The sequence below is a fragment of the Leptodactylus fuscus genome, chromosome 5 (genome assembly GCF_031893055.1).
Source record: "Leptodactylus fuscus isolate aLepFus1 chromosome 5, aLepFus1.hap2, whole genome shotgun sequence".
NCBI lineage: Eukaryota > Metazoa > Chordata > Amphibia > Anura > Leptodactylidae > Leptodactylus > Leptodactylus fuscus.
The window spans coordinates 106616773-106639294 of NC_134269.1; the positions used below are offsets into that span (position 1 = coordinate 106616773).

The 22522-nt window shown below is 41.5% G+C and overlaps 1 protein-coding gene across 2 annotated transcripts; it reads right to left on the minus strand.

The window, feature by feature from the left end:
- Positions 1-7488: 7488 nt before the first annotated feature.
- KIN (Kin17 DNA and RNA binding protein) lies at positions 7489-22264 on the minus strand. Of its 2 annotated transcripts, none has more exons than XM_075276274.1 (13): positions 22095-22264; positions 19859-19953; positions 18719-18762; positions 17949-18071; positions 17245-17426; positions 16321-16369; positions 12601-12658; positions 12383-12506; positions 11934-11984; positions 10406-10474; positions 10145-10244; positions 9865-9965; positions 7489-7740 (listed from the first exon to the last, which is right to left on the minus strand). In XM_075276274.1, exons 1-13 carry the CDS (start codon positions 22206-22208, stop codon positions 7678-7680), a joined length of 1173 nt encoding a protein of 390 aa, XP_075132375.1. In that variant the 5' UTR covers positions 22209-22264; the 3' UTR covers positions 7489-7677. The 2 variants fall into 2 exon arrangements, with proteins under 2 accessions (XP_075132375.1, XP_075132374.1); XM_075276273.1 differs by having other exon boundaries at positions 12383-12509.
- Between the last annotated feature and the right edge of the window lie 258 nt (positions 22265-22522).

Here is a 22522-nt window from a genome sequence, read left to right on the forward strand (position 1 = left end):
TAAAATATATAAACTTTTACATATTAGATGCAGTTATTTTATTTGTGTTTAAAAATGCAATAAGCATCAATAATACAATGCCAAGCTAATGTTATATTCTAATGCCTGTTGTATGGTCATTATCAAAAAACGTGATGGTTGTAAAATATACAATAATTTGGTCGAATGTTCTCTTATGTCTAACTAGTATAGATCAATATATCATTGCCAAGGTATCATAATAATATTTACAAGATTGTTAAACAGTATAATACTCTTGGAACTCTTACATGTAACGATATTGGTATTGTGCTATTCATGAGGCTTTAATATACACATTCAGATGTTGAGAATGGCTTTTATTTTGTTTGTTTTTATGCTGCATATAAAGTCATGTCTTGATCGACTTCCTCAAAACCTTAATGGAGTTGTCCAGTTTCAGACCAATATTAAAAGACCAGTCTTATTGTTTGTATAATGAAAAGTTGTTCAAATTTCCAATATACTTTCTGTATCAATTCCTCACATTTTCTAGATCTCTGTGCGCTGTCATTCATTCTGTTTACTTCCAGTGGATAAATATCACTGCTCACATGTCCGTCATTTTCATCAGTATTTTACAGGATAAGAAAAGCTATATGGGATAGAAATTACTATTTATTTGCCAGTAGTACATTCCTTACGTACACAAGGTGATGTGCTACCACTAACACTCTCTTGTGCAGTCACCTAACCAATGAGACTTGGCTTGCTTTTTGGGTGATCGCTGGAAAAATTATATAGCCAGATTATCAGAAACAAAAATTCCCACAAAAGTTTGTTCCCGATAATTGATCCAGTTATTGGCCCATGTAATAGGTGCTTTAGTTTGTGAGATTCCAGGGCTGTTATTCGATCATTCCCATTCATAGAAGAGATACCAATAATCTCTTAGAGAATGGTAAGCATTCACTGCAAGAGAGCTAATCCAATTTAAAAAAAAAAAAAAAAAAATAAAATATGGGCCAAATAGCAGGATGCATAAACCTACAAATCCCATATACTAGATACATAACCACAAATCATCCCTACCGAAAAACAAGTAAACAAACCTACAAGGAATGATTTACCTATATGCCCGGACAACAAAAGATAGGTTAAATATATTGAATAATATCATGTCTCCAATAGATATTAAAACAAACGCCTATGATGTATAGTGTTATCAAAGGGACACAGATCCCATACAGCATATATACACCACACTACCACTCCAAAGATAATAAATATATCATGCAGCAAAAGGTATCTTACCACCAAATGAAAAACCCATCCACATGCAAAGAAACACCGTGACCTCCACCTGCAGCCCCCACTTCGTCAGGAGGCTGCATGATATTGGTCAAATAGCAGGATGCGTCAATACAAAACACTTCCTATATATTGTTTAAAAGGGGCTCTATCACTGGATTTTCGCTATTTTAGATAAACATATACCGGAATAGCCTTTAAAAAGGTAATTCAAGTCCTACTAATCGTTTGTTAAAAGACGACCCCCCCCCCCCCCCCCCGTTTTAATGAATTACCTTTTAAACGTATATGTAAATGAGCCCTCCGTGCATATATGATAGCATAGATCTACTGTGCATGTGGAGATCTATGATAGACACAGCCCCTGCTCTGCATAGATTACTACTTAGAAGACGACGAAGGATCTTGTAGTCACATCATGACAGGTCCTTTTCCAGAAACAGGTAAGAGACAGTTGGAAGGACTTACATGGAAAAACCAAGAGAGGAGGGCGTGAACAGAGTATGACATGAGGGGTGCACAGGAATGCCCACAGTGCACGGAGGGCTCATTTACATATACGTTTAAAAGGAAATTTATTAAAATGGGGGGGGGGGTGTCTTATAAATGATTAGCAGGACTTGAATAGCCTTTTTAAAGGCTATTCAGGCATATGTTTATCTAAAATAGCGAAAATCCAGTGATAGAGCCCCTTTAAATTTGGCACGGTGTATCAGATTTATTTTCAAGTCAATGACCTCATTATGGAGTTTTGTTTACAAGCTCACTACCACCCCCACCCTTGTGAGCAGTTAAGGCAGCAAAAGAAATATCACAGCAGCTCATGATCTCAGATGTGGGAGCGATTTATTACTAGAGATGAGCGAACAGTGTTCTATCGAACACATGTTCGATCGGATATCAGGGTGTTCGCCATGTTCGAATCGAATCGAACACCACGTGGTAAAGTGCGCCAAAATTCGATTCCCCTCCCACCTTCCCTGGCGCCTTTTTTGCACCAATAACAGCGCAGGGGAGGTGGGACAGGAACTACGACACTGGGGGCATTGAAAAAAATTGGAAAAAGTCATTGGCTGCCGAAATCAGGTGACCTCCATTTTAGACGAATAGTGGATTTCAAATCCGGGTCATATGAGAATGTGAACTTTGTGACTATGAGACAGGGATAGCTGTACAGGCAGGGATAGCTAGGGATAACCTTTATTTAGGGGGGAATGTTATTAAAAATAACTTTTTGGGGCTCTATCGGGTGTGTAATTGTGATTTTTGTGAGATAAACTTTTTCCCATAGGGATGCATTGGCCAGCGCTGATTGGCCGAATTCCGTACTCTGGCCAATCAGTGCTGGCCAATGCATTCTATTAGCTTGATGAAGCAGAGTGTGCACAAGGGTTCAAGCGCACCCTCGGCTCTGATGTAGCAGAGCCGAGGCTGCACAAGGGTTCAAGCGCACCCTCGGCTCTGATGTAGGAGAGCCGAGGGTGCACTTGAACCCTTGTGCACCCTCAGCTCTGCTACATCAGAGCCGAGGGTGCGCTTGAACCCTTGTGCACACTCTGCTTCATCAAGCTAATAGAATGCATTGGCCAGCGCTGATTGGCCAATGTATTCTATTAGCCTGATGAAGTAGAGCTGAATGTGTGTGCTAAGCACACACATTCAGCTCTACTTCATCGGGCTAATAGAATGCATTGGCCAGCGCTGATTGGCCAGAGTACGGAACTCGACCAATCAGCGCTGGCTCTGCTGGAGGAGGCGGAGTCTAAGATCGCTCCACACCAGTCTCCATTCAGGTCCGACCTTAGACTCCGCCTCCTCCGGCAGAGCCAGCGCTGATTGGCCGAATTCCGTACTCTGGCCAATCAGCACTGGCTAATGCATTGTATTGGCTTGATGAAGCAGTGCTGAATGTGTGTGCTTAGCACACACATTCAGCTCTACTTCATCGGGCTAATAGAATGCATTGGCCAGCGCTGATTGGCCGAATTCCGTACTCTGGCCAATCAGCACTGGCTAATGCATTGTATTGGCTTGATGAAGCAGTGCTGAATGTGTGTGCTTAGCACACACATTCAGCTCTACTTCATCGGGCTAATAGAATGCATTGGCCAGCGCTGATTGGCCGAATTCCGTACTCTGGCCAATCAGCACTGGCTAATGCATTGTATTGGCTTGATGAAGCAGTGCTGAATGTGTGTGCTTAGCACACACATTCAGCTCTACTTCATCGGGCTAATAGAATGCATTGGCCAATCAGCGCTGGCCAATGCATTCTATTAGCGTGAACTGAGTTTGCACAGGGGTTCTAGTGCACCCTCGGCTCTGCTACATCAGATTGCTACATCTGATGTAGCAGTGCCGAGTGTGCATCAGATGTGTAGTTGAGCAAAACTGACTCAGCACTGCTAAGTCTGCATTCGCATAGGAATGCATTGGCCAGCCTTCGGCCAATCAGCGCTGGCTCTGCCGGAGGAGGCGGAGTCTAAGGTCGGACCTGAATGGAGACTGGTGTGGAGCTATCTTAGACTCCGCCTCCTCCAGCAGAGCCAGCGCTGATTGGTCGAGTTCCGTACTCTGGCCAATCAGCACTGGCTAATGCATTGTATTGGCTTGATGAAGCAGTGCTGAATGTGTGTGCTTAGCACACACATTCAGCTCTACTTCATCGGGCTAATAGAATGCATTGGCCAATCAGCGCTGGCCAATGCATTCTATTAGCGTGAACTGAGTTTGCACAGGGGTTCTAGTGCACCCTCGGCTCTGCTACATCAGATTGCTACATCTGATGTAGCAGTGCCGAGTGTGCATCAGATGTGTAGTTGAGCAAAACTGACTCAGCACTGCTAAGTCTGCATTCGCATAGGAATGCATTGGCCAGCCTTCGGCCAATCAGCGCTGGCTCTGCCGGAGGAGGCGGAGTCTAAGGTCGGACCTGAATGGAGACTGGTGTGGAGCGATCTTAGACTCCGCCTCCTCCAGCAGAGCCAGCGCTGATTGGCCGAATTCCGTACTCTGGCCAATCAGCACTGGCTAATGCATTGTATTGGCTTGATGAAGCAGTGCTGAATGTGTGTGCTTAGCACACACATTCAGCTCTACTTCATCGGGCTAATAGAATGCATTGGCCAGCGCTGATTGGCCGAATTCCGTACTCTGGCCAATCAGCACTGGCTAATGCATTGTATTGGCTTGATGAAGCAGTGCTGAATGTGTGTGCTTAGCACACACATTCAGCTCTACTTCATCGGGCTAATAGAATGCATTGGCCAGCGCTGATTGGCCGAATTCCGTACTCTGGCCAATCAGCACTGGCTAATGCATTGTATTGGCTTGATGAAGCAGTGCTGAATGTGTGTGCTTAGCACACACATTCAGCTCTACTTCATCGGGCTAATAGAATGCATTGGCCAGCGCTGATTGGCCGAATTCCGTACTCTGGCCAATCAGCACTGGCTAATGCATTGTATTGGCTTGATGAAGCAGTGCTGAATGTGTGTGCTTAGCACACACATTCAGCTCTACTTCATCGGGCTAATAGAATGCATTGGCCAATCAGCGCTGGCCAATGCATTCTATTAGCGTGAACTGAGTTTGCACAGGGGTTCTAGTGCACCCTCGGCTCTGCTACATCAGATTGCTACATCTGATGTAGCAGTGCCGAGTGTGCATCAGATGTGTAGTTGAGCAAAACTGACTCAGCACTGCTAAGTCTGCATTCGCATAGGAATGCATTGGCCAGCCTTCGGCCAATCAGCGCTGGCTCTGCCGGAGGAGGCGGAGTCTAAGGTCGGACCTGAATGGAGACTGGTGTGGAGCTATCTTAGACTCCGCCTCCTCCAGCAGAGCCAGCGCTGATTGGTCGAGTTCCGTACTCTGGCCAATCAGCACTGGCTAATGCATTGTATTGGCTTGATGAAGCAGTGCTGAATGTGTGTGCTTAGCACACACATTCAGCTCTACTTCATCGGGCTAATAGAATGCATTGGCCAATCAGCGCTGGCCAATGCATTCTATTAGCGTGAACTGAGTTTGCACAGGGGTTCTAGTGCACCCTCGGCTCTGCTACATCAGATTGCTACATCTGATGTAGCAGTGCCGAGTGTGCATCAGATGTGTAGTTGAGCAAAACTGACTCAGCACTGCTAAGTCTGCATTCGCATAGGAATGCATTGGCCAGCCTTCGGCCAATCAGCGCTGGCTCTGCCGGAGGAGGCGGAGTCTAAGGTCGGACCTGAATGGAGACTGGTGTGGAGCGATCTTAGACTCCGCCTCCTCCAGCAGAGCCAGCGCTGATTGGCCGAATTCCGTACTCTGGCCAATCAGCACTGGCTAATGCATTGTATTGGCTTGATGAAGCAGTGCTGAATGTGTGTGCTTAGCACACACATTCAGCTCTACTTCATCGGGCTAATAGAATGCATTGGCCAGCGCTGATTGGCCGAATTCCGTACTCTGGCCAATCAGCACTGGCTAATGCATTGTATTGGCTTGATGAAGCAGTGCTGAATGTGTGTGCTTAGCACACACATTCAGCTCTACTTCATCGGGCTAATAGAATGCATTGGCCAATCAGCGCTGGCCAATGCATTCTATTAGCGTGAACTGAGTTTGCACAGGGGTTCTAGTGCACCCTCGGCTCTGCTACATCAGATTGCTACATCTGATGTAGCAGTGCCGAGTGTGCATCAGATGTGTAGTTGAGCAAAACTGACTCAGCACTGCTAAGTCTGCATTCGCATAGGAATGCATTGGCCAGCCTTCGGCCAATCAGCGCTGGCTCTGCCGGAGGAGGCGGAGTCTAAGGTCGGACCTGAATGGAGACTGGTGTGGAGCTATCTTAGACTCCGCCTCCTCCAGCAGAGCCAGCGCTGATTGGTCGAGTTCCGTACTCTGGCCAATCAGCACTGGCCAATGCATTTCTATGGGGAAAAGTTAGCTTGCGAAAATCGCAAACTGACAGGGATTTCCATGAAATAAAGTGACTTTTATGCCCCCAGACATGCTTCCCCTGCTGTCCCAGTGTCATTCCAGGGTGTTGGTATCATTTCCTGGGGTGTCATAGTGGACTTGGTGACCCTCCAGACACGAATTTGGGTTTCCCCCTTAACGAGTTTATGTTCCCCATAGACTATAATGGGGTTCGAAACCCATTCGAACACTCGAACAGTGAGCGGCTGTTCGAATCGAATTTCGAACCTCGAACATTTTAGTGTTCGCTCATCTCTATTTATTACCTGTAATTTCATTGCAGGGGAAAGTGGAGAAGGGAGAAATAAACAGAGAGTGAGAGCAGGGAGAAGAATCATGGGAAGTGTAGTTTGTCCATAGATTCACTGCATGTAAATAACTGACACAAGAAGCAACAATTAAAATAAGCCAAGCCAAGCCAAGCAAAGGCTGCACAAGGGAGCAGTGAAAATTCAGCACTACTGGAGATGTATTTGCAGATAATTTTTGTAGAACCAGGAATTTCTAAGTCTATATAAGCATATTATTATACATACATTCAAGTGCAGGAATAAACCTAACAATATGTGGACATGGAATCATTTTACTAAGCTTCATGCACTATGTTGCAACAAACATCTTTTCATATTATAAATGTGAAAAGTGACAATAACATCCAAGGTGGAGGCAAATCACTGTGGTCAGGGGTACAAGTTAAAACATTTGTTATTTTCAATTTTCTTCATTCAAGTCAATATACAAGATTCCAACATATGCAACTATAGCATATACAGTATAATACATTAGCATGAATTATTTCTGCTACTTTTAATTTTTACTGTGAAGAATATAACCTCTAAAGGCCTAAATATTACATTAATATTATCAACATTTTTGTCACTGCTATATGTTTAGCACACCAAATGATATGCCAAAAATATCTCATAAGTGAAAGGACCTGGTCTCACTGGATATAAATATATTAGCCTATATTTCATAGATTGGTTTTGGACTTCGCAGCCTTCATTGACTCCTCCAAGGGGGTGAAACCTGGTGTAAATTCTACATATGATTAAGATGGGTTTACTATGGACCCAATGGATTTTTCACAGAGTTCCGCTGCAGCCTGACTTTCTTTTTTTTCTCAATAAAGTTCGAGATTCAAAACATAAAAACAGAATGGTCCGGCCATTATAGAAAAAGATGAATAAAATCAAACAAATACATATTATATAACAGGTGGTTTTGTAAAAAATAATTTTATTTCCAAATATGTGATCGACAAAAATATTTTCCATTAGGGACAAATGTACAGCAATAAGTAGACCTAAAAAACAGAAAAGTGGGAAGATTCTAGCTGCATCTAGCAGACCATGGTCTTCAGCAAGTTCTCTACAGACATATATAACATATGAAAACCCTGACACAGTAGAGTTTTATCTTTCTGGGAAACACTGTCAATCATGCAACTTTAGAAAAATCCTCATATGGAAGGCTGTCCACCTTGCGCCCTTTCAGTGGGCCCTGTGAAAATAGGAAAAAAAAAAAAAAAAAGTCACAAGCTTGTGGTGAAATTAAATCAAAAGACTTTTTGTGTGAACAGGTCTTTTAAAAAAAAAGACATATATTAATGTGTCAGAATAGAGTGGCCACTTGCAGATCACCCACATTACATGAGACTAATCTTCATGTGGATCCCAGACACAGGACACTTCATATCTGCTGCAGAAAGAGATTTAGATTTTTTTTCTGCAGATTTTTCAGGGTGACCTATATCAGTTTTCAGAACACATCCTTATAGACAACAGCACAATCCTTACACAATGTAGGAAATCCAACATTACTACCTGGGAACTCATTTAGTGCAAATATTTCACGTCATCATCATACAGATCCTCCAATTTAAAGGGGAACTTTTCAAGTTGAAAATGGACTACAATCTGCAGGCAGCATGTCTAGCGCTGGATAAACTCAGCAAATGGATTGATAGTCTTTCTACAAAATTCCAGTATTGCTCTTATTCATTTAAATCTCTATTCATTCTGGGCTGTCCTACTCAATGAAGACAACTATCTCCACATGCACACTGTACAGGTGAAGCTGTCAATCACTGAATACGACTAGCCACTGAACTCCAAAGCACAGAATGAACAAGGGTATAAATGAATGTGCTCAATAAATTTAGGCAGTACACATGTAGCAAAATACAGCTTTTCCCACAATATGGAGATGAGATTAAATCTCATTTGCTGTGACTACAAAATGCAGAATTTTTCTGCTGCTTTCCGCGATGACAAAAAACACTGCACTTCCACAACATGTGGCCTGAGCGTTAGATGATTTTTCAATGGCTTTCTTAGAAGGGGTATCATGTCTTCTAATAATAATACAATTGAATTATACAGAAACAACATATTCCTCAGCACTTTATAAATCATAGGGTTCAAGTACTGACAAAATTAGTTCTTACACTGTAATGTCTCAATGTACACAATAGGAGTGAGGGCCCTGCACACAAGCACTTCCAATCTATGAGGTCGAGGGTGTGAAATACATTGCGTATACATAGTGGACCAGCCATTTTGTATGATAAAGAATATTTTAATTACACAAATAAAGCTGTATGAGCTGGTCACTAGCCAGTGTACTTTTATGAGCAAAGTAATCTAAAATGCCCAGGCATATAGGGTTACAGTCAGATAAAGGAATGATGTCCTGTGGGATAATGGTTTTGGGTGGCGGGGGGCATGAACAGAGGAGTTCGTTTTAGGGACCTTAACTGCAGAAGTATTAAAATTAGAAAATATAAGCCCGTCTGAAGAGATGTGGATTTAGGATATGATAGAAACTGTAGAAGATGGGAGTTAATTTAATTGTCTATTTAAGAGCATTCCAGAGAAGTGGTGTCATTTTTGAAGAAGTTTTGGTGATGGGAGTGGGAGGTTCTTACAATAGAAGATGTTAGCCTCTGGTCATTGGCCGTATGGCGTGCACAGGCAGGGTGGTAAGCAGGAGTGAGGAAGGAAATACAGGCTGGTGCAGCATCATGGAGAAGAGTGGATGAGCGTGATAAGTTTATATTGTATTCACATCCAGCACACTCTACCTGCCTGGCTAATTATTATATACTCGTATACACACACATCTATTTATGTGTGTGTTTTTAAAAAACATTGTTCAAAAATGCATGCAGTTTCCTGATTGTTGGGCAAAAACTACCTGTTCCTGTTGCCATCTCTATTTAGTGCTCATCATCAGGACCAACTCCCACCTCTCTTGGCTGCTCTGGCAGTCAATAAAGTTTAGACAAAAGCTGCTTTCATCAGTTGTGACAACACATTCGGGTTGGGTGTGGCTAACAAATGAAGTCATGTGACTTAACAGACCAATAAGGAAGTTATTGTGACAGACTGTATTGCTCAGAAAAAGGGTAGGAATTTGTTATGTGGTCTCAATTTGAAAAGTGCATTCTGTAAATTAGTACATCTGTAAAAAAACAAAACAAGAAAACAAAAAGTCTTGGAAAACCCCCTTTAACATCCTGCTGCAGTTGAAAGACTGTAATTAGGTTAAAATAGTATGTCCAAATACATGAAGGGGTTTATTCTAGGCACATTTACATATATTGTAAAAATCAGGTTTACTTACTGAGTCGATGACTATTGAAGCCGAAAAGGATTTTTCATTTATACTCTCCAAGATGCCAAAATTTCCTTTGTATCCCCCATTTAAAACTAGAACTTGCTTCCCTAATACAGGAAGAAATGAAGAAAAAAAAAAGTTACATAACTATTTGTTTATATTCTTCGAAACCTGCAGAGAGAGAAGGTTTCCATGGATCCATATATACCAGTACTTTAGACCTGAAATATAGAATGCTTGGAAATTCTGATTAGACACAAGCCAAAAAGACACAAAGCCTATTTACCTGGAGCAGGGATCACAGTTTCTAGATGTGTCTGATCCAACTTCAGTTTGTCTCCCGAATCAATAAGCTTCACTATTGCTGTATATCTATCAATTACCTCCTAAAGAAAAATAAATGTATTAGTGAGCATATTTCTAGTAACCATGTATCACTATGTTAGTGGCCACATATAGGAGGTGTCTACAGCCTCCTGCACATATTACAAATCTGGCCCTCCAGTGGACCAGCCTAATATGCCATTACACTTTATCATGAGGTTACCTTTACTACAGCCTTTTTCTTGTAATATTTTTCTCCCAACTTCTTTGTTACAATCTTCACAACAATCTCCTAAAAAAATAAATAAATAAATAATACAGTATTGTCTATCCTTTTATGCAACACTTTCCATTGTGTCAATTCACAGCACACGTGGATAATGAGCTGAATTTCTCCCCAAAGTCATTTTAGGTATATGTGCAGATTCTTCACCGCAAATATCTGTCACAGGTTTCATCATATTTGACAGGAAGAATAAAGCAGCACGCAGCTCCATCACTCCTATGACAATCATAGGGTTCTATTATACGTCACTGTAAAGTCAATATGTTCCTCCAGTATTACTAGTTTGTCACATGACAGACCTGGCAGTGAGTCAGTTTCCAATTACATGTGAACAGAGCCTCAGTATAGCATATACATACTTTTGCTCAGAACTGTTTACAGAACTTACACTGAATGGTATAGACACTTGATAATAAGTGACTATATCTAAATTATACATGATATTTCTATACACTATACAAAATGCAGGGAAAAAAAGCTAACCAAAAGCCAATACACACAAAATCTATACTCACCTGTTCAATCCCTTGCTGCTCCAAAGATCCCTACAGTCTTTATTCATTGGTCCCAGGGTGATGATGGACCATGCGTGCATGTGATCTCTGCAGTCAATTATTGGAGATATTTGTATGTATGAAATGTGACCAATGAGGCTAGTGATTTGCTGCAGCAGTCATATGCATGTACACCATCACTACAAGGCCAGTAAGCAGAGGCTGGTAAGGACCACTGGAGAGGATGGAAACTGAACAATGACATAAAAGGGATCTGAGCTGAAGTAACTGCATATGGTCACTATACAGTGTATGAAGCTATCTGCTTGGGGCTCCATGCACTGAATAGTGCAGACAGAAAAGCAACCTTGAACAAAAAGTCTGCAGGGGCTTGCTGTCAGTCCGCAATGATATGACCTATCCTGGATACACCATTTAAGAAAAAAAAAATTCCTGGATAACTCCTTTACAAGGACAAAAATGGAAAAAAAAAAATGTGATCGATAAAACTGGAAACTATTGAATCATGTAGTCAAAAAGTTGTGGCACACAGGCTGGTTACGTATGCAATCGTCTTCTTATCATTTTAGTAGAGAAGAAAAACAAACAAACAAAACAAACCCAAATCTAACTCAGAGTGCATATTCCCTTTCATTTGCAAGAGGGATAAGAACATGAAGACGGTTCCTAAATTTCACCACTTCCTGGAGACTATACTTTGGAACAGGTGAGCATAATAGTTTGCGATCTTCTTACTGGTGTTACTTGCATCCCCCAACCACCCGATTCCTTGTGCAGACATAAAAGTGAAAGTTTTTGATTTGCTTCCCAACTTTAAATGCATGCTCTGATCTAAATTCTAGCCTTTATATTCTAGTTGAGGCAAGCATTAAAAGTCAAGACATATGCCCTGCATCTTTGGCAGTAGATGGTTTTGACTTGAATTACTGGAGAATTCATTTGATACTTACTGGCTGCAACCAATGTTCTGTTCGCTCTGTTTTCTTTTTCTTCTCTTCCATCTGTTTAAATAGAAGAAATTTTTAATGAAAGAAATACATATACATATTCCCCAGAAATCTATAATAGACAATCCATACTTAAACAAAGAGAGGACTGTTCCCAAGAAAAAGAAATATGACCAGATCTGTGGATTTGTGATCTTGTCCTTAAGATTGAAGTTACCGTCAGCCCCTCTACCTAGTAGGGCTCCCCCTAGCTAACCACAGGAAGGCCTTTGCACAACCCACCCATGTGAAATCATCCAGTCACTGAATCCATGACATAGATGCTGGAAATCACCAAGTGTGAGGCAACTTTGGGTTCATTAACAGAAATACCACTTCTATTTAACCAATAGTAATAAGATGTGGCACACACCCTCTTCATATCTTCAAAGATGTAATAAAATAAACCTCACCTCTATGATTTCATCAAGGGCAGACTTCTTTTTCTTCTCTTTGGTTTGGCTCTGAGTGGGATCTTTTCTTTTTACAGGCCCAGTGATTGTAGGGGCTTTCAGTGCATTCGATGCCAGTGAACTACTGCTGCAAAAAAGACCGTTGGATGTTAAGACCCATACCAGGCACTTTATGAGTCAAAGAACAGACAGACAGACAGACAGATAGATCATCTCACCTAGGCTTGGCAGATGATGGTCCTGATGTGCTTGCCCCTTTACCTAAATTGAACACCACTTTGGGAAGTAAAAGAAAAAAAAAAAAAATTTTAAAAAAATATTTTAAAGTGCATGTCACATAGTATATTAGAACACTATGCTAAAAAAGCGCACTGCCACAGAAAATGTTTAGCAAAAAATATATAAAGCTTTATTTAAATACATTTTAAAACATAAGACAGAAATAATGAATGGGGTGATACAACCAAACAAAACAATGAAGGCCCAAGATGGAATGCTAATGGTTGATGATGAATAAATGACACTTACATTACATATATATAAGGATATGTAAAACATCCATAGTTTCTAAAGTGCATATATAACATACATAGTTTTTTAAAGTGCAAATATTCTGTGAAATAACATGATACCAAGTAATAAATTACCTATGGGTGGACCTTCATGTAGTGAACGCGCTTCCATCTTGGGCCTTCATTGTTCTGTTTGGTTGTATCACCCCATTCATTATTTCTGTCTTATGTTTTAAATTGTATTTAAATAAAGCTTTATATATTTTTTGCTAAACATTTTCTGTGACAGTGCGCTTTTTTAGCATAGTGTTCTATTTACATTGCTTTGCCAATCTTTGCCCTATATTTAGTCGTGTATACATAGTATATTAGGTCAATGGCTCAGCAAATGCTAAGAAAAATCTTCGTACCAGCAGACTAAGACCTTTTTCACACAAATTTTGTTCTGCTGTTTAAAAAGCATGTAAAAAACAATTCAAGCTGCTACAATTACATGTAGTGTTTTTAAGCAGTGCATTTAACCCACATGTTATGTAATCTATGCAGAAAGACAGCATCTGTGTTATTAATAAATGCAATATACTTTATTGATGAATTTTGGCAGCTTTCTGCGAAATCCTGCACTGAAATCAACTTTGTTTTTCTACTGCGAGCAGAAATCTGTCCACTATTTCTTATTGGACTACGGGTTTGTAACTAATGCAAGGAAGGGGAGGCTGGGAAAGGGGGGGGATTCTAACAGTTATATCAGTTTGGTATGTAACTGTCTGGTCAGAGAATCACTTTGGATATAACTGTGAATAGTTACGTTTAGCGCTGATATCCTTAAAGGGGTTGGCCACTTTCTAACTAACAGTGTGTAATGTGTAGCCCAAAGATAAATAATAAACTTTCTCATAGACATTCATTTTTAATTCTGCACCTGTCTCTTTATTTTTTAGGCCACGCCTCCCGCTTACTTGGCTCTGCCGGCTCTCTGACACTCCTCCTCTGACCACTGAGCTCGTGACATGGAGGGGCATGTGACCCAGCTTGACCATGTCACGTGTCTGTGCCTGCTCTGCTCTTCTGCCTGGTCTTTCACTATTCAGCAAGGACCTTATGACGTCACAGTCACATGACTCTCTATACTTGTTACTGGGTAGGCGGGTCTGTGCTTGCAGGAAGGTCCTTGCACATGTAATAAAGTTGTATCCCATTGCAGTGGAGGAACATGCAAAGATGTGAGGTGCCTGGTGTAATGTGGGGATGTGAAAGATGTGGGGTTTATTGTGTAGTGTGGGTGAGATGTAGGGTGTGTGGAGGGGAGGGAGGTTTTTTTACGCTAGATGAAAAAAAACCCGACATGACCTTTCTTCAGGCCTTTTTCCGCCTGAAGAAAGCAATAGAAGTGAATGGGAAGCACAAAACGCACGTTTTTTACCACGCGGTTTTTTTGCATAAAAATGTGTCACGTTTTTTTTTTACAAAAAAAGTGCAGTAAAAACGCGATGCGTTTCTTGCAGCCCGTTCTTTTTTTTTAAGGGATGGGAAAACCGCCTGGCCTTGTTGGAAGCGGTTTTAAAAAAAAAAAAAAAAAAAAAAAAAAAAAACTCCACAAAAAGCAGGCCAAGGTCCCAAAAAACACTTCCTAATTAGGAAGCGTTTTTTCCGGTGCCAGAATAAGCCGCACGTTATTTACGTGTGAACTAAGCCTTAGGTTTGCATGAGAGGCACAAAGAAACTCTGGAATATGCTGCAGTTTTTGCCGTGCTTTTATCACCACATTGGGCTTCAGCCATAAAAGACACATGGGGAACTGTGTGAAACTTGGAGTGTTCTGAGCTGTGGAGTGCTTATTAACACTATGGGGGTGCACTAGAAAGATATAGAGTGCTTGTCTGGGGGTGCACAGGAAATATATGGCTATTGGTGAAATAACTGCTAGCAGTGCGGGGGTAGACTTACAGGGGTTATCCCCTCCCCTGTGGGTATCTTGCAAGGGGGCATATATCTTGTGAATAATGAACCGTCACTCGGTGATTAGGCTGGTGCTCGGAAATGGCATCTCACGGCCATCATGATATAGTAAATGAAATTCCCGGCACTCTAAGTATGCTTCCAAAGTGAAATTTTATTCCGACAAATAAACGTTTCGGTCTACAAGACCTTCCTCAGTGTGTCGGTAGGAAGAAGGAGGTATAGGAAGCCAAACAAAATGGATAGGGAGTCCTGGGCACTCATCCACCAGGACTCCCTATCCATTTTGTTTAGCTTCCTATACCTCCTTCTTCCTACTGACACACTGAGGAAGGTCTTGTAGACCGAAACGTTTATTTGTCGGAATAAAATTTCACTTTGGAAGCATACTTAGAGTGCCGGGAATTTCATTTACTATATATTGCAAGGGAGGTCATAAGGATTTGAACTCTTCTCTGGAATTTGGACTGGTAAGGACCTGGCTGTGTATATACTGTATATATGTACATGTATGAGTCACTGGCGAGGACCTGGTCCTTCTGGAGTAGGGGATTTGGCCATTTTACTGTGAGCTGGCTAAATACTACTTCAGTTCAGATCCTGACCACTAGGGGAGAAAAAGGTCCTGACCAGTAATGGGAAATAGATCATACTGAGGCGGCTAATACTATAAGTGATAAGGACCAGGTTCTTACTGAGTATAGTATTTAGTCACAACCCTATTGTAATCGATGGTGTTCGGTGGCATTTTATTGAATTTAGCGCTAAAGAAGGTGTTTTGGGGCTCCATTCAAATTGGATGAATCATAGCAGCCCTCAGCGGCTATTAGTTGTGCAGGACCCCTAGGATTCAGCCCAGTGTTGTGACAGTGACAGTCACTGTGAGCGCATTCTGCTAGCCGGAGGTGCTGAGGTGAATGAAGCTGTGTGATCACATCCTATGTGTGGGCAGCGCTGTCATGTGCCTCAGTCTGGAATGTAGGCCAGGAGTTTTACTTTCAGTTTATTGATGTCCCGCCCACACAGGCCGGCTGAGCTCACACTGCAATATCTCATTTTAATGGGGAACAGGTAAAATAAATTTCATTTTTACAGCACATTTGTCCTATAACCATCTTTCTGAGTTGCCTGGGGCACTTTGGTTTTTTCAGCTTAAGGGTGGCCAACCCCTTTAATATACTTTAGGATGAGGCAACCTACTAAAGCTTGGTGGGGAGGCCAAGAAAGTAAGGACTTTGTTTCCAGACAGTCATTCAGACACCAGCACAGTAAATAGAGCAGGCAGCCACAGCTTGTGGTATCATTCACCATCATTTACTGTACCGGCCATGGAGAAGAGAGGAGTGTGGAGGATTTCTGGGATGGATGATTGAAATACCTCATTATTTAGGACCTAGGCATTGTTACAAATTGTTTTAATCACAATTGTTTTTGCATGTAACAGCGGGAAAAAGAAAGCAAGTATACCTTTCTCTTCCTCACTTTCTCGGGTCAGTTCTGTGTAGACAGGCGTCTCCTGTAATGCAAACAATACACCACAATAAAACAGAGGTCTTCATACAGAGGTTCTCTGCAACCCTGCAGTGCTGGACTATAATACAATCTATGTCCACTGCAAGTATACATATCTGCAGATTTCATAACATTTTCCTGCAGGGAATACTGTTGAATAGGTTGAAAAATCTCAACATTTAATGTTAGAAGTTACCAAAATATACCAATTGTTAACATAGTCTGCTAGATATCCAAGGACCCAAAATTGTTAACTATTGTTAACATATTTAAAAGAGAATGTGCCCTCATTAAAGCAGATGTAAATGAAGAGGATCAGCACCATGAACCACTCCCGTGCAGGCAGGGTAGTAGACATTTAGGGTCATAACTCATATTGCCCCTGTAAGGGTGGCAGATCTACATTCTGGGGTGAGGGCTATTGTAGGGCTTGTGTAGAGTTTGCTCCCCCTGTAACCAAACAGTGGATTCACTTTGATAACTCATCATTGCGATCTAAGCCAGTAAGATTGTTCCTTATAGTGTTGATTATTTAAAGTTACACATTTTTCTGGCAATTGGTTTGCTTTATCAATTTTACTGATGACAAAATATAGCTCACACTCTCAGTGTATTAATGTATGGGAACTGTGGGGAGTACCAAGTCATGTGCATTGGATGATATGGTTGCTTTTCTGTCTGGACACCTGGGTTGCTATTTTTACAAAGAGTAAATAAAAGTTACTTAAATTACTTTAGATTGCTTCATGCTGCTGATCCTCTTGCTAGAATTTAGTGAGCCAGACCAGCCGTTTATTTCAGTCTGTAAGTATTTGGTTAGTTTCTAATACTCTTTGCTGTTTCTGCATATGAACAAGAACTTTATAAGTATAAACCTACCTCCTCTTTCTCACTTTTGCCCCTTTTAACTTGCTCTTCGATAAATTTAGCAGTCCTCTCCTCATCATCAAGATCTTGCTTCTTCTTTCTTTCTAGTTCTTGCTGTCTCTTGATAGTTTCTGGATCCCGGTCTATGTACTGAATGTACCATCCCTTTGGCGTTTCATCCACTTTACATAAACCTATGAGGAGTGCAAGGTAGGTTAGTCAGAGTCGGTGAAACCAATACCCCTGAGGTTAAGTTAAAGATCTAGAGGCCAGATTTATCAGGCCAAATATTTACTAAGGCAAGTGGTTTAAAACATTAAAAATACACAATACATTAAAGGGAGTCTGTCAACATCAGAAATATTATTAAACTTGTTTGTGGCAACTTGATTTTGACAGAAAACTCTTTATTCAAAAGTAAATGATCTAAGAGTGCATCAGCGGAGTCTTCTGGGGCGCGTGGGCATCAAAGCAAGACCTTACTCTTGCTCAGGAGGAGATTGAGGGGAAAGATCCGATTAGGTCAGTGTGGTTGGGGTGGGATATTGAGCAAGAAGATGATCTTGCAGTGATGCTCATCCAATTGACTGTGTGAGAGTAATAAACTTGCCATACATAGAATTTTAACATATTTACTGCACATAGTTTTAAATGTTATTTAGAAATATTTCTGTAATAAAAGGACTATTTAGAAACTAACAGTATAAGTGAGTTACCTTCTCTGCCAAGCCACTTTGTAAAGTCTGTTAGCGTCTCCCACTGTGTGGCATTCATGTGGACGTGCTCTCTGTGGCTGATGTACTCATTATACACTATGTTATTGTGTACCCGCTTTGTTCCTAGACAAAACATAAACAGAACAATAAAATAAGAGACACACACACACACATCTCTATACAGAATATCCACAGTTTGGACAGGGAAACAATGAATTAGTCACTCATATTCAATCTGGTTTGTTATGGACAATTTGAAAATATAATGGAGATAGATTTTTGCACAGATTTATGACCATATAGATAGAAGAATGGAACATTGCTTAGGTCTGACGGCACATGAAGTAGTTTTAGATCATGTCGCATGACCATTGTACTGTTAGTTATGCAAAATTCTTACATAGATTACAACTGAAGCCCCAAATGGAAAAATTCTAAATGTCAAATTAGGGTCACAAAACAGGCTGGTTAATGACAAGAGCTGGTCTAAATCTAAACCAGTTACACACAAACAAAATCATGAAGTGTCTGGACAGCTTACTAAGGTCATACAGTCCTCTGATGTCCGCCACTACCATAAACACAATACCATCCAATAAAGATTTTATTGTGGTTAACATTTGTATTCAAAAGTGCTCTATTACCACCCAAACATATGAAATAGTTATTGGCACATTACACATTTATGGTGGTTGTATTCCTGGCATAAAAATTTAAAAAATTACTGAAAGGGGGAAGTAGATTTTAACTTCTAGAGTTTTTTTTCTTACCAAAGCGTCTTTTCAAAAGTTCCAAAAATTCAGTTCGGAATTCCCTTTAAAAACAGAAACAAATCACTTAACACAGAGTCTACTTTCAATTCTGCTAAATGTACACATATCAGTTGGGGTGTCGGGAGTTGGGCCTATTGAGGATAGGCCATCAACATGTAGCCTAAGTTTCCTGCTCTAAATGAAGCATTCCTTAATTGCCCAACTTGACTACTTTAATAAGTGGCCTGTCAATTTCTCAATTAACGGCCAGAACACGTTGCATTAGAGGACCTTAGGGTGCATTAGGCACTGATGCTATGTTTTACTAGCAAGGCTCAAAATTTCTATTAAGAAGAATGTAAAATCTTAAATTATAATAAATAGAGATGAGCGAATACTATACAGTAGCACACTCCCATAGGAATGAATGGACACAGCCGGCGCCGGCCGCTTAACCCCCTGCGCGCCAGCCACTCCCATTCATTCCTACGGGAGCGCGCTATTTGAAACGGCTATTTCGAATAGTATTCACTCATCTCTAGTAATAAACAATGTCCACATACTATTTCAAATACTATACCTGCACTACTGCTGGGCAATTAATCAAAATATAAGCAATGTGGTCTTAACATTTGCAGTGTCATTCAGACCAAACACGTCCAAACCAAAACCGCTATTAATACTATATATCACTATATTGTGGGGTCTCTTTAGACCCCAGAGTACAATTAGTTGAGGTCCGGAGGGGTTGATCAAACATAAAACCTATTCACTGGTCTTAGCAGTCCATGACATCAGTCAGAAATGCTGGAGGCAGAAGGGAGTCGTGCCAGAGCCAAAGAGAAGGGAGTAACATTATTATGTTTGGTCACCTCGCCTGGGCCTCTGGTCATTATACTCTGGTGTCTGAAGACACCCCAGAGTATAGTAGCAATTTTGCTTCGGTCATGTTTGAACTGAAACAAAACCAAAAACGAACCTAGTGAAATGAGGCACTTACGGTAAAAGGGGGCATAGTTTACAAGGGGCGTGAGTATATTTTTATTGCACCTCCCCAGCCTATGCCATTGGACATGTAAGAGCTAGTGACAGGTCTTGTTAATAATAAAAATTATATGTCTATAGATATTTTTGTTTAAGTTTTTAAGGTATACTCACTCAGAGAAGTAGTCCATGAACTGCTGGGGATTCTCAGATGCAAGAAGCAATTGCCTCTGGTGGGACTCTGACATGCAGTGACATTTGAAGCCATTCTAGAAGAAATGAAAGAAATAAGTTGCTAATTTCTTGAATTCAGTACCTAGGAGAAGTGAACCCTGAATACATGACGTTAGTCACAAACACCTGAACAGTTAACAGTTTTATTTGCGTGTATGAATATTTTCACAATATAGCAACGTTAAGAACAGTGCAATGAAAGTACTAAATAAAGGCACAATAATAATAACATGATCCATCAACAGAAGAAAATTAGCTTCCAGGGAGAAGCATTTGTAGTGAACAAAAAATAAATTAACACTGTATGGGAAAACATTTCATATTTTATATACACTACAATTCATCAACTGGTAAGGGCTCGTTCACATCTGCGTCGTCGGTCCTTATTGCAGGTTTCCGTTTCCTGCATAAAACAGATGCAGGAGACGGAAGCCTGCAGGAGACTTTCTCACCCATTCATTTGAATGGGTGAGAAAGCTGTCCGGCCGTGCGCGGCAGTGAGCGTTTTGCGCTCTCTGCCGCGAAACCGGGTTTTATAATCCGGACACAGAGTCGGACATGCAGTACTCTGTGTCCGGATAAAAAAATCCGGTTTCGCGGCGGAGAGCGCAAAACGCTCACCGCCGCGCACGGCCGGACCCGGTCTGTGGTTTCGGTCTTCTGGCATGCAGAAGACGGAAACCACAGAACGGAGACCCCAGACGCAGGTGTGAACCCAGCGTAACACAGTCAATAGTAGTCCTTGTTATTGCTTGATAGTGTCTACTTAAGTACCCTTCATTATATCAGACATAGACCTCATCAACGGTACTATACTAAATATATCTAAGGCAGCAATTCAGAGGGAGATACATTCATTACTTATTACAATACTAGTACGAGTCACTTACATTACTAACTACAATGTTCCGTCAGGACATCTACAATACTAATGCTGAGTTCACATGGAGTTTTTTGGACCAGATCTTGACGCGGAAGCCGCCTCAGAATCCGCCTTCAAAAAACACCTCCTGCGGCTAAATGCTATTGCAATGCAAATGAATGGGCCTAATTGGGAGGGAGTCTCGTGCCGCAGACGCTGCGGCAGATTCAGCTGCAGAAATACGCTTCAAGATAAGACAGCTCGCTTCTTTTTTTCCGTGAGCAGGAAAAAGAAAACCGCTAGCGGAAAAAAGAAGTGAACGGCTCCCACTGAAGTCAATGGGAAGCGTTTTTTGGAGGCAAATTCTGAGGCGGCTTCCGCGTCAAAATTCGGTCCAAAAAACTGTGTGTGAACTCAGCATTAAACATCCCCAAACAATGTGAGTGTAACACGATTGTCTAACCAGAGTGCCCTCACACTTAGGTGCTCCTGCGATCAGCAGGAGCACCTAAGTACAACAGCGTTGCAGTCCCAAGTGTCCATTCAGGTTGCCAGTGTTCTAGTATAATGCAGAATTAGCAAGTTCTGGGCTACTCCATTACATGATACTAGCTAGAGTGCCCCCATAAATTTTTCTGCCAGAGTAAGGGAGCGTTCGTTTCAGACTGAATAATTTAATAAGAGTCTTAGTATTACGGATGTCATCATCATCAATTCATCTGTTGGTCTGAATGACTATTGTACAGTAGCATTGACTGGAAGTTTTCAAGTGCCTTGAATAGCCTTATTCTTCCATCCCCTCTACTTTGCATGGCGTGAACAGAAGAAACAACAAACCAGCCTCATTTCCCTCAACACTGAAATCTTAGGGTATTTGTATCAAATTTGGAGAGGAAACTGAGACTTAGGCCCGGTTCACACCGCGTTCTGGATTCCAGTTGGGGAGTCCGCTTGGGGATCCCCTGGAAGGAAAACCTAGGCCAAAGGTTTGGTCACAGTACTTGTCTACATCTAACTCCCTCCGCAGCTCCAAACTTGGCACATAAACATCAGCTAGGACCAGGGTGGACGTGAACATCAGCTGGCACCATGGAGCTGCAGGCAATGCCCCAATAATTTGGCACTACTTTTATCCCATAGTAAATTACCAGTTTTTCCAGAGCACTTTCATTTAGTCCTATGTAACAATGTCTGCCCCAGCCCAGCTGGCTGAGCATAAGATACAGAACTCACATACACCCAGCTTTTCCACATACAGAACAGTGGCCCCAGTCTAGAGCCAGTCATACACTACAGGCACCTGCTTGCCCTCACCTCGTCCCGGCACTGCTTCTGGCACATCTGGCAGTACCATCTTAGCTTTTGGAGTCCCTTAGATTTAATGCGGTTGGCGATCGCCTTCGGTGTAAGAAAGTCGGCCTTGCCCATAGCTATACAGCTCCAGGCAGCACGGCGATAACACTAGCTTACGTAAGATGGGAATCATTGCGTCATCACGCGAGGGAGAGGAACTGAGCAATTGGATGAGTTTGTCCTTTCCGGAGATGATCCAGCTGAACTAGGCGGCCATCTTAGTAATGGGCAAGGAAGTTTATATGCCAGCAGTAACTGTGGGAAGGCTTCTGGCCGTAAAACGAGTACTACATAGTTAGCAGGTGTACACTGGAGCGCCATATGACTGAGAATTCGCGGGTTTTAAAGCTTTGTTCTTAGAATTGGCCTTGAGTTTTAGTATTGATCAG